We start from the raw sequence: 13,258 nt of genomic DNA, 5'->3' as shown, positions 1-13,258 counted from the left end.
GAGAGCATGCATGGAGAGCATGTCGATTCCGACAACATATCCAGAGAGAGCCATGTTTCCGTGAAACAGAGAATGTTACAATCTTTGATGTCTTTCTGGAAGGCAACACTTGCTTGAATTTCATCTACCTTGTTGTCAAGAGACTGGACATTGGCGAATAGTATACTTGGGAGTGGTGGGCGATGTGCACGTCTACGGAGCCTGACCAGGAGGTCGCTCCGTCTGCACCTTCTGTGGCACTGTTGTTTTGGGTCGGCTTCTGGGGTTAGACCCATTGTCCTGAGTGGTGGTCCAAATAGAGGATCCTCTTCGGGAAAGTCGTATTCCTGGTCGTAATGTTGGTAAGTTGATGTCGCTCTTACATTCAATAGTTCTTCCCGGCTATATGTAATAAGACTTAAGATTTCCTGGGGTAACAATGTAAGAAATAATACATTAAAAAAACTAAATACTGGGTAGTTTCCTAAGGACTCGAAGCGAGGCAACCATCTCTGTCGGCGCCATCTTGAATTGTTCATTACCATATCTTAACAAGGGAGTGGCTTAAATCTACACTGTAAAAGGCTGCCATTATTACCATGTAATACATATTCTTATCCCCACGCACCTAGAGCAAACACAGAGCTCTACAGGTCACCAGGTTATGTTATGGAGGCCACTACTACACTATGACGGCAGCTGTTACTTCAGTTAAAAGGCTATTGTAAAGTATATATCCATGCACTCACTCCAGCTTCCCACCCCAACTGAAAACACCTCACACAATGCCATCCACAACAAGTCAACTATCTTTGTGCAGTTGTGTCCTTCTGTATATTCCATGCTCCCTTTCCTATTTGTTTAAACCAATTTATTTCCTAGCAAAAAACATTCCATTCTGTAAAATGGCCAACTGCGCGACCTTTTATATTTTGAAACCTTGGCCTCAGTTGATGGGCTATCTCTGGAGCCCTAAGGAATTAACCATTGACACAGGATCAGATATTTCTTTATCCCTTTAAGAATTGGGGATATGGTAATCAAATCCTAGATCTGTAGTTGGGGGTAACTTCTACCTCAAGCATCCTCTCCAAGTTCCATTATGTTATGAAACCTTAAATCAGCTAATAAATCTATAATTGCCTCTTATCTGTTTTCTCTAGGTGGTGTATATCACAGCAACTTTCCCTTTCGTCATGCTTATTGTGCTGCTGGTGCGTGGAGTGACTCTGCCAGGGGCGTCTGAAGGGATCAAATTCTATCTCTACCCCAACCTGACCCGCCTACAGGACCCAGAGGTAGGAGCCATAACTCTTACCCAAACCCTCACCCCCACCCCTCTACCCATCTTCCCTGTCTCTGTGCAATCCCCTCCGCCTGCCCCCAATGACATGACTGCACATATCCCCTTTCAGCATCAATGCATATCTGTTTACTTACACGTCTATCAGGGCCTCTCACTGACATCTCTACATCATAAAGTAATCTGGACTGCAGAAAAGGAACCGGTACACAGCCTTGGTTAGGGCTGGTTGAATTATTAGTGACACTATAATCAATGAGAGAACATGTGCTCGCTCACAATGCAAGACTCGCTAGAATTCTCCAACCATCCAGGTTTATGACATACACCACCTGACTCGTCGAACATCTCATTCAAAAAACATGGGCATTAATGTGGAGTTGGTCCCCCCTTTGCTGCTCTAACAACCTCCTCTCCTTTGGGAAGGCTTTCCACTAGATGTTGGAACATTGCTGTGGGGACTTGCTTCCATTCAGCCACAAGAGCATTAGTGAGGTCAGGCACTGATGTTGGGTGATTAGGCCTGGCTCGCAGTCGGCGTTCCAATTCATCCCAGTCAAGTTCTTCCACACCGATCTTGACAAACCATTTCTGTGTGGACCTCGCTTTGTGCATGGGGGAATTGTCATGCTGAAACAGGAAAGGGCCTTCCCAAAACTGTTGCCATAAAGATGGAAGCACAGAATCATCTAGAATTCCATTGTATGCTGTGGTGTTAAGATTTCTCTTCACTGGAACTAAGGGGCCTAGCCCGATCCTTGAAATCAGCCCCAGACCATTATTCCTCCTCCACCAAACTTTACAGTAGGAATTATGCATTCAGGCAGGTGGCGTTCTCCTGTCATCCTCCAAACCCAGATTCGTCCATCGAACTTCCGGATGGTGAAGCGTGATTCATCAGTCCAGTCCAATGGCGGCGAGCTTTACACCACTCTAGCCGACGCTTGGCATTGCGCATGGTGATCTTAGACTTGTGTGCGGCTGCTCGGCCATGAAAAAACATTTCATGAAGCTCCTGGAGAAGAGTTGTGCTGACCTTGATTCCAGAGGCAGTTTGGAATTCAGTAGTGAGTGTTGCATCGAGGACAGACAATAATTACGCGCTTCGACACTTAGAGGTTCAGTTCTGTGAGCTTTTGTGGCCCACAACTTTGCGGTTGAGTCGTTGTTGTTCCTAGACATTTCCACTTCACAATAACAAAGTTGACCAGGGTAGCTCTAGAAGGGCAGAAATTTGATAACTGACGTGTTGGAAAGGTGGCATCCTATGACGGTGCTACGTTGAAAGTCACTGAGCTCTTCAGTAAGGCCATTCTACTGACAATGTTTGTTTATGGATATTGCATGGTTTTGTGCTCGATTTTATACACCTGTCAGCAACAGTTATGGCTGAAATAGCTAAATCTACTAATTAGAAGGGGTGTCCACATACTTTTGTGTATATAATTCAATTAGCTCACTGCTGGAGTTAAGATGTTCAGTTTTGATGGAAATTTTCCTTTTTATCCCCCAATTTTGAGAGTGCATTGAAGAGCAATTCAGTGCCCTCAATTTGATTTGAGCTCGCAACATGTTTAATCAAGTAGTTATGTGTCTTAGCCTCAGTAGCTTAGTTACTTGTACGTTTGATCAGACGCAGAAGGAAAAGGTCATAGTAAAATGCCTTAATTGCCAAATCTCATTGCCTATTAGGTTAATCTAACCCAATTATGTCCCAACAAAGATGAAAAGGTTTGCTGGCCATGTGACCAGAAGTGTATGATGAATGGCGAACTGAGCCGCCTGGTATCATGTTGTTGTTGTCTCAGGTGTGGATCGACGCAGGAACCCAGATATTCTTCTCCTACGCCATCTGTCTGGGGGCTATGACGTCACTAGGGAGCTACAACAAATACAAATACAACTGCTACAGGTGAGCTTCATTGTCATGGTGACGGGGGACTGCTGTAGTAGTAGAGAGAGCAACTCGTGTCAAAGGCGGTTGCGTAAGAAAAAAATGGGAACTTCGGTTCCGTCTGTGTAAATTAACATCCTCCATGACATATGTGTGACATAGGGACTGTTTGCTGCTGGGAGGCCTGAACAGCGGTACCAGTTTTGTGTCTGGCTTCGCAATATTTTCCGTCCTGGGCTTCATGGCACAAGAGCAAGGGGTGGACATTGCCGATGTGGCAGAGTCAGGTATGAGGGTCAAAGGTCAACGGTGAACGTAGTAGTGATGGTGGGCACTGCTAACGAACAAAACAGATGATTGGAAAGTTTTTTTTAAACGATTTAGCCAAAAAGACACCCAGATTTGAAAGAGGGAAAAAACTAAAATGCGCCATTTGAAAAGATAAGTTTTGGAAACGACAATGCTGAAATGTAGAGGTATCGGCAATTGGACACTCCTTGAATAAAGGCCTGAAAGAAACAGAATTGTTGCTTTTTCTATGCTGTGTTTTCCACAGCGAATTTGGCTCTGGTTGAGCACTGTGCCGTGTGTCTGAGCTACCATGTAAAGCTGGGTTAAATAAAGAGCCACTCTATAAAACCACACTCATAATCACAGCTATACTCTACCATTCACAGTCACCTGGGCTCAAAGGCACCAGGTGCATCAATGTTCCACTCTAGGGTTTATAATCTATTTACAATATTTATGTTTATTTAAAAAATCATTACATCTTATGGTGAGGGGTCATCCATAAGTTTGGAAAGTGTGGATTGAATTGATGTAATTGTAATTGTTTACAGTCACTATAATGTGCAATAAGACAAAATAAAATAAGACAATTCTGTTCCAATTAAATTGTTATCATTTATGTTGGGTAATACAGTAGACTGCACACAACCAGTGAAATAGTTGTGGAAAATGACAGTGCCAAGTATTGTTATGTAACTGTAATGTTAAGTACTGTACTGCAGTGAGCTGTGGATCCCTGAGGTGGCTTTAACTAAGCGGTTCTGTTTCTGCCCACCTTGATATTGTATTTTATGTGGATTCCGAAGGAGATGCATCTTCTTTCAGCATGCTCGCTCTGTCCAGTTCAGTGTTGCTATTGTTCCTTCCTTGATAACAACCTGGTTCAGAGAGAAACTGTTTCCATGTACTTTAACTTGAATTAGTAAGAGGAGATAATGATTTTGTACTGTGACTGTTATAGCTGTGTCTGCTGTGTTTGTCAATTGGAATGATTGAAAATCCATGTCTGATTGTTTTTTTATTGTTGCTATAATTCATGCATATTTATTAGAAAAGGATTAACTTGAAAAATAGGTCTTATTTTCTTAAGGTTACGGTAAATGTAAATGATTGTGGATAACAGTAAATAATGACAAATGTGAGGTCTAACTAAAGCTGTGCAATACTTTATTGTGTTGGATGGACTTGCAAGAGTTAATGATATATAGTTGGTTGAGTTCAGTTTCCTGCCTGTTTGTATATGTTCAAGTGCCTTTCAGAATCCTGTTGAATTAGCTTATGCTTTTGAGCAAATCGCTATCTGCTTTGTCAGTATTTGTTTAGCAAGTAAACTAATGCAGGATGCTAGAGTCACACAGCATATGAACGGTAGCAGATACTTAGTGGATAGTTCCTCAATCTATCCAGTCCTTACAGAACAGAAACACATAGCATATACCAAAGGTTTATCACTTAGTCTCTTCCAGTACTGTAACATTAGCATTCCAGATACTTTGAATGTCTTTAGTTTAATGTTTTTATCCCCCCTCATACCGTCCAAGCTCAAATTAGATGGGTTGGTTAATTCTCTTCCCTCTCTTTCTCCCCTTCACCCCCTTCCCCTCCCCTCTCCTCTTCCCCTCCCCCCCCTTCCCCTCTCTTCTCCTCCTTCTAGGTCCTGGCCTGGCCTTCATTGCCTATCCTAAGGCTGTGTCCATGATGCCCTATCCCACGTTCTGGGCCATCCTATTCTTCATCATGCTTCTGCTACTGGGCCTCGACAGTCAGGTCAGTACTAAACCAATAGCTAGCATACATTACTATTGCTAGTGGTACGTACCACAGTACGTGACAGTACATGTCCCTAGATATAAGGACCTTGTAACAATGTATATCTACACTGTAATTACAATACATTAGTATATCTACACTGTAATTACAATATGTTGTTAGTGTATCTACACTGTAATTACAATACATTAGTATATCTACACTGTAATTACAATATGGCGTTAGTGTATCTACACTGTAATTACAATATGTTGTTAGTGTATCTACACTGTAATTACAATATGTTAGTATATCTACACTGTAATTACAATATGTGGTTAGTGTATCTACACTGTAATTACAATATAGTGTATCTACACTGTATTTACAATATAGTGTATCCACACTGTAATTACAATATGTCGTTAGAGTATCTACACTGTAATTATAGTATGTTGTTAGTGTATTTAAACTCTAATTACAATATGCCTATGTATTTACAGTACCATGTAAATATATAGGAAGTAGGTACACATACAGAAGTGTAAAGTGGTATCTTTTCGATTGGTATAGTTCCTTTGAGTACTCCAGTACAGTAGTCAGTTGTGCTCCAAATGGAGCACAGGACTGCAGTCAGGTCAGTCATGGGTATAAAAGAGAGTGTGTGTCTGATCAACATCAACGACCCCTGGTTTCAAATAACTTCCAGACAAGAAAGGCGACCCAACACGTTTCACAGCAGGCAGTATTTTTAACCAGTGTTTTCCCAGAGTGGACTCTACTGTTAAAAACAGCTGTTACATATTGAAGGCTTGAACGCAAATAGTAAACAGTTTTTGTAAAAGTGTGTGAAATTAAATTAATCTCTGAACGCATAGTAATTTAGTAGGTAGAACCAAACAATCTAGTCCTATAGCCTTCCTCTGAGGTGTCCCTGCAGCCCAGAGTCCCGGGGCGTTGATTAAGATGAACGGAGGCAAGGCCAGGGAGACAACACAGGAGTGGCATCAGTGGGGTTCTCTCACTATCACATTTCCAGCTTCCAAGTGTAATTTTACTCTGTGCTAAGTCAGCCCTCCTCATGGCCAATGATATATCTCAGCCAAAACAGGAGATCAGGATGATGGTCCAAACTTGAAATAAATACTTGTGCTTCTAGCACTACTATTTCCATAGGCAAACTGAGCAGTAGGAGAGTGGCCGTCATTCTTGACCATACATTTTACGCAGATTAGAGGTGCTGAATAAAGTATTGTTTCATGGCTCGTATGCCATAGTTATGAGGAGTGGGCTTGTTGTAAGATGTGGGGGAAAAACTGTTTTCAGTGTATGTAAGTCTATTTCACTAAATCAGAGTAGTGTGACTCCAGATACATTTACCGTGACGACAGCAGCACTGCCTATTAAATAATTCAGCCCATGACAAGACAACTGGAGTAGCTTGAAGTGGAGAGGGTTTCCATGAAGAATAGACTAGAGAAAGAGAGGGAGGGAGGTGGAGGGCGAGAGAGAGGTTAAGAGTGGGAGACAGTCAGTGTTGTTTTGCATCAACAAACCAATAGGAGGCCTTCCCAAGAGAAGACTTGTTTAGAATGTCTCATTACTGCACAACAAAGACAGCAGTCATTCTCTAGTCCAGTCTAATCAGTGATTTGAGAAGAAAGAAAAGTGAACATATAGAGAGGCAGACATGACTTTTTGTTAAGCTTTTGACAGACCACTGAGAAATTAAATTGGTTCCAGGCTGCACATTTAAAAAAAATGAAAGCTATTGTCCCTTATTGATGTCACTTGTTAAATCCACTTCAATCAGTGTAGATTAAGGGGAGTGTGAATGGGCAAGACCAAAGAGTTAAGTGCCTTTGCACCGGGTATGGTAGTAGGTGCCACGTGGACCGGTTTGAGTGGGTCAAGAACTGCAACGCTGCTGGATTTTTCATGCTCAACAGTTTCTCAGCGTATTTGCTCATATGAGATCCAGGGCTATAAATATAGGTTGTTACTTTATAATGTATTTATTTAGTATTCATGTTTTTGTAATGAGGCCTAAAAGCAATATCAATTATAGTGGTAATGGATGTCAGAGTTCTGGTGGGACATTAAGGTTGATGTGTTGCTTTCTGTCTCCCCAGTTTGTGGAGGTGGAAGGACAGATCACCTCCCTGGTCGATCTGTATCCAGCCGCCCTAAGGACGGGTTACCGCCGCGAGATCTTTATAGCTGTAATGTGCTGCATAAGCTATCTTTTGGGACTTACCATGGTAACGAAGGTAAGTCCACCAACAGCACTTTAAGGTATCTCTATGCAAGACATGTTGTTTTTACCTTACTTGTAAGACACATTGACATACTACGACTAGTGGCAGGTAGCCTAGTGGTAAGAGCATTGGGCCGGTAACCGAAAGGTTGCTGGATCTAAATCCCAGAGCTGACAAGGTAAAAATCTGTTGTTCTGCCACTGAACAAGGCAGTTTACCCAATGTTCCCTGATAGACTGTCATTGTAAATAAGAATTTGTTCTTAACTGGCTTGCCTAGTTAAATACAATTTTAAAAAATCACTTCTGGGACCTTTGTAATTAAATTATGTTCACATACAGAAACATCTCTTCAATATAAGCTAACGATACACAGTGTCGTTTCTACTACACACAGTTCAGGTTAACATATAAGATAAGATCACAACAGTTTTTCCACATACTTTGCTGTTTCCCGTTATACCCCCAATATGGGGTTTCTACTAACGACCTCTCATATCACATCCTGTGTGCTTGACATCACGAATGGAACAATTTGGAATGCTATGTTCCAGTTAACTTTACTTCAATTATATCTCACATCTCACCACCTGTTGAACTCTCCTTTCATTGGCCCAGCGCCCGCATTCTGATGTATCAACCTCCTCCACTTTTTCCTACCCATGCCCACCCCATCGCTCTCCCTTTCTGTATTTCTCTCTCACTCTCTTTTTGCTATGTGCTTTCTTTTCAGGGTGGCATGTATGTGTTTCAACTCTTTGACTACTATGCAGCCAGTGGTGTGTGCCTTTTGTGGGTTGCATTCTTTGAATGTATTGCAGTAGCCTGGGTATATGGTAAGTTTTTTTTGTTGCCCTTTTTGCCAAATAAAGTGTGTAGCCTACATTTAGGAAACACATTTTAAGATACTGTGTTTTTAAAGTGTTAAACAAAAACAATAACACATGAGTTATGACCTTGCTTGGGGTAAACAATAACCTTGTTTCCTTTCACGCCAATTGTAAATCACTTGAATTGGCTTTTACGCACGGCCCATTGGCTTCTATTGAAGGCAAATTACTAAGAACTATGCCGTCTCATCACATTGACCTTTGTAATGAAGAGGTGAACAGGAGCACAATGACCCAGCTGCCATTCCTAGAGGTGTTTTTAGTAACGCTGTTATAGCCGTTATTAAGAGAGCAAGCATGCCGGTATTGCTAAGAATAGCTTATCATGCAATGGCACATAAGCCATAACAGGGGTTGTCTGTCATTGCTGAGTAGAACCTGTTCCTAGTTTTGTAACGTTAACAGTAAACTAGGGCTGGATTCAATCTGTATCACGGAAGTATCGGAGTATCTGTGTTAAAATGTAAAGGTCATTTCCGATTGAGCTGACATATGCAGTGTTTACCGTGAATGCAGTCTCCACGAAGGTGGGAACATTGCCCTTAAATTTAAATCCAGCAAACGTGTGGCTCTTCCTTGAAACTTCTGCAATACGGATTGAATCCAGCCCCTACAGAGAGATTGTTTATGCCATAATATGTTGATGGAAAAGCCGACAGGTAGATTAGGGTGTTTATAGAGGCTATGATGGCGCCACATCCTGTACTGTAGCTTTTGTCATTGGTCTAGAGATGAAGAGATACTGATTCTGTTTTAAGTTAATACATCACCATGATGTTTTACCTCGAGAAAATGCACATGTTTAATAGGATGGTTACCTTTATTGGATAGGAGACTAGGAGTGTGTCTCTTACAACAAGTCTGTTCTTCTGTATGGTTGACAGGCGCTGATAATTTCTATGATGCAATTGAAGACATGATTGGCTACCGACCAAACCCGTGGATGAAATGGAGCTGGACCTTTATCACTCCCGTCCTCTGTGCGGTGAGTGTTCAACAACCCAACACTGTTACAAAGTGCTCAACAGCCCGACACTGTTACAGTGTGATCAACAGCCCAATGCTGTTACAATGTGTTCAACAGACCGAAACTGTTGTGTTGTGGTTCTGAAAACATGAGGAACCTCTTGGATCAGAGTGATGATGTACTGTAGAATGTCTCCGTGAGGGACCATGTCCTAAACCATTTTTCTTGTTGTTCCCAGGGTTGTTTTATCTTCTCATTGGTGAAGTACAAGCCACTGACCTATAACAAGGTGTATGAGTACCCAGACTGGTCCATCGGCCTGGGCTGGTCTCTGGCCCTGGCCTCCATGATCTGCATCCCCATGGTAATGGTCATCAAGATCCTCCAGTCCGACGGCCCGCTCATCGAGGTACGCAAATACAAAGATGATGCTAGATAACCTAGAAAATGTCCCAAATCATTGATAAAGGGTGCAGCAATTGTGGGAATGGTATGCGGTATGCAATTGCATAACTTGTATTATATGGCACACAAGATATAAGATATTCACATGATACAGTATACCATGTAATATGATTTTATGGCATGATATAAGGATGATTTCCTCTCCTCCCCACAGAGGATTAAAGCAGTGGCGGCCCCAGTAAAGGGAGGTGCGAGTTCTCGCCCCAAAGAGTACAGCATGAAGGGCAGCGAGCTGACCCAGCCTCTGGACCCCAATGGGAACAACGGCCTGATCAATCCCACCCACACCATTGTAGAAACAATGATGTGAGCACTCTCTGTGAGAGGACATGCTGATTGACGTGCTTTCTATGTTTTTATCATATATTTGCTAACTTTGATAGTGGTAGAACCAGGTTTACATTGTTCTATATATCCGCACTAGGAATATTCTGGTTTGGTTTCTATGACGATGATGATGATGAAGAGAGCTACATTATATATATTGTCATTGAGTTGTTGTAGTTTTTTCTCTCTGTATTTTTTTTAATGTTGTTGTTACCGTTGTTGTCACCGTTGTTGTCGTTGCTGTAGTGGGTGTAGTGGGTGTAGTGGGTGGTGATCTCAGTTCAGGCAATATTTTGAGATAGAACATGTTGTTCTATGTTAATTAACTTTCTGTTGATTGTTGAGAATTGAGAAGGTATTTGTTCGGAAATATTAGAAAAAAAGTAATTTTCACTTATCACAAATAGAGTAAACTAAACGTGTAACATGTTAGGTAGCAAACTATTAAGATAATTTCCTCACATTATTGTGGCAGTATCCTTGTCTGAGGTCATTTTTTATCTGTTGTCGTCGTTGTTTGTTTTGAGATTCAACTGAATTTATTTTAGTTGCGCTAGTGGACGCCAGCCAGTCACATCTGCTAGTAGAGTAGACATCCACACCACCTGAATGTATAGTGACAACATGCAGTGTAAATATAGAAGTTCATACGTCCTTAAGGTTAACTATGGCCATGCCCAAATACTGTACAAAATGTTCCCGGAAGGATCACATGTCCTTAGGAGGGAGGCAGGAAAAGAGGTGGGGAAAATAAGGAGGAAGTGAAGGATAAAAGGGAAGAAGCATTTGAAGAGTATTTGTACATTGCCTAAAGTCTGCCCCAGTGCATTTATTGAAACCTCTCTTTGCACTTTATACGTTGAGTTTCACCTTTATTGTAGTGATCTCTTATGATAATGGTCCACAGGAGGCTGCTGAGGGGAGGACGGCTCATAATAATGGTTGGAATGGAATGGTATCAACCAAATGGAAACCATGCTGTTAATATATTTGATATCATTCCATTAATTCGGTTCCAGCCATTACTATGAGCCTGTCATCCCCAATTAAGGTGCCACCAACCTCCTCTGTAATGGTTGCAAGAACCTACAGTTACATTTGCACCATACATTTCAAAAGTAAAGTATATAGCTTCAAACCTTTTTGGTATTGTTCACTTTGTTATCTATCGGTACAAACAGGAGCATTAGACTCTCACTCACTTGCTATAAATATATCAAATAAAGGTGGAACATTTCCATCAAACATTCTGTTTCTTTAGGAATAAACCTGTGAGAGTTGTGAGAACCATAACATGATTGGAGTAAAAAATGTAACCTTAACAAAATGTTTTTTCTAAAAATGTGAAATAATCGTTTTTTTTCTCCAGTGCACTCATTTTAATAGCAGCGATGGTCACTAAATATCTGTATCATATGAATCTACCACCAGACTCTGGATTTTATCATGTTCATTTTAGGCAATTCTATTTTAGTATTTTACTTGTTTGTATTTGAGTATTTTACTTGTTTGTGAATCACATATGCCTTTTTGTATTAACCATTTTATACTGTACATCATATGAACATTGTCACTGATGAGGACTGATGTTTTCTGAATACAGTCAGCAATTTGTATTTTAATGTTAAATGTTATGAGCCTGAATGAATATTTGCAGCGTGTAATATTCGTCAAAGAAATGGCCTTTACCACTCAAATGATTTGATTTCAATTTGAAAACAGATGTAAAAATACAAAAATTGATATGTGACCAACATAAAAAATATGAATGTTTAAAGTTCAAGTGAGATTATTTGACCCAATGCATGTACATGAACATCCACAGTACAGTGCTTGGTCAGAAAGATTACTAGTCCAGAGGGCGATAAATAAACCCTGTTGGAAAATCAAGTGTACCAAAGTATTTTTGTCTAACGTCTGTCCTTCTTTAAGATGCTCATTGCATCATCTCTTCCTAGATTGAAAATAAACTTATTTTTCTTTACACGTCTTTGAGTGAATTATTCATTTGTTCTGTGAAGTGCATTTAAGTAACTTTCCCTAGGGTCTACTGGCCTGCTTTTCTCTCATACAGACTGCTATGGAAATACTACACACATTCACTTCTAACATGAGGATATTATTCTACATTCTTCCATATTCATATTCCATATTCATACCCTACATTTATATATTGAAAAGGACTTAAAACAAATGCATTCAAATAAGGAGGCTTTAATAACCACACAATAAAAATAGTATCTTGTGTAATTATCGAATTATGTTGGTGTTAATAGAGTAGACTCATATTTAATTAAACAAATACAATTGTTCTGTTGTTATGGTGCTGACAGACACCCTGCAGGAATTGAGTGCCTGGGCTTCTATTTTAAGACTTTTTCCTGTAATCACACACCCTGTCAAAATGACCACTCACAGACCACTTATGCTTGGTCACAACAGTGAAAGTTACTGATGGGCTATAGGATGTGGCAGCTCTGACCCCTCAGATGACCTCGACAGACACATCCTATACGTTCCTCTCAGAATTACTTCACTTTCAACATCAGGTCCAATGCAGCCGTTTTTATCTCAGTATCAAATCCATTATGTGTAACAATTAAAAGCACCTTACTGTCATTGTTTTCAATTGAAATGGTAACAACAAAAAAAACAGGTTCTTAGCAAAGAGCAGTTTCTCAAGCAAAAATTGTACTAGGACTGTCAGAGTGGTTTGAGTGGGGAGGGGACCAAATAAAATGAGCTGTTATTAGCAGAGAGGTTTGGAACTCTCTTGATGATCTATTAACTAATTTATGTCACCAGGTAGGCGAAAACTCCATCCCACCAAAACAGGCAGAGATTTCTGGCAGATTTTCAGTTTTTACACTCGCTCTTAAACTAAAGGGCATTATCATCACGTTCACAGTATTATTCCAACCTCATTGTGTGGAAATATACACACAATTTTTAGGTATATCTAGTACTGGGTCGGACCCCCCCCTTTGCCTCCAGAACAGCCTGATTTCTTTGGGGCATGCTAACTTTGCGCAAATGGTCTCAAGGGACCTAACGTTGCCAGGAAAACATTCCCCACACTATTACACCACCGCCACCAGCCTGTACCGTTGACACCAGGGAGGATGGGGCCATGGAC

General features: G+C 40.8%; 1 protein-coding gene across 3 annotated transcripts in view; it reads left to right on the top strand.

Annotated features, from left to right (window-relative positions):
* LOC115102030 (sodium- and chloride-dependent taurine transporter-like) overlaps positions 1 to 12,106 on the top strand; it is a 32,692-nt gene extending 20,586 nt beyond the window's left edge. For all 3 annotated transcript variants that reach the window (XM_029621535.2, XM_029621536.2, XM_029621534.2), the window contains exons 6-14: positions 1,143 to 1,277; positions 3,091 to 3,194; positions 3,339 to 3,463; positions 5,122 to 5,234; positions 7,349 to 7,486; positions 8,207 to 8,309; positions 9,248 to 9,348; positions 9,569 to 9,739; positions 9,950 to 12,106. In XM_029621535.2, the coding sequence (XP_029477395.1) occupies positions 1,143 to 1,277; positions 3,091 to 3,194; positions 3,339 to 3,463; positions 5,122 to 5,234; positions 7,349 to 7,486; positions 8,207 to 8,309; positions 9,248 to 9,348; positions 9,569 to 9,739; positions 9,950 to 10,105 (1,146 nt within the window). In that variant the 3' untranslated portion in view covers positions 10,106 to 12,106. The remainder of the gene's footprint in view (positions 1 to 1,142; positions 1,278 to 3,090; positions 3,195 to 3,338; positions 3,464 to 5,121; positions 5,235 to 7,348; positions 7,487 to 8,206; positions 8,310 to 9,247; positions 9,349 to 9,568; positions 9,740 to 9,949) is intronic.
* Positions 12,107 to 13,258: the final 1,152 nt, after the last annotated feature.

This window comes from Oncorhynchus nerka, linkage group LG20 (genome assembly GCF_034236695.1).
Source record: "Oncorhynchus nerka isolate Pitt River linkage group LG20, Oner_Uvic_2.0, whole genome shotgun sequence".
Classification (NCBI taxonomy): domain Eukaryota; kingdom Metazoa; phylum Chordata; class Actinopteri; order Salmoniformes; family Salmonidae; genus Oncorhynchus; species Oncorhynchus nerka.
The sequence above is the reverse complement of the archived record's forward strand: the minus strand, read 5'-3'. Positions and strand labels throughout refer to the sequence as shown.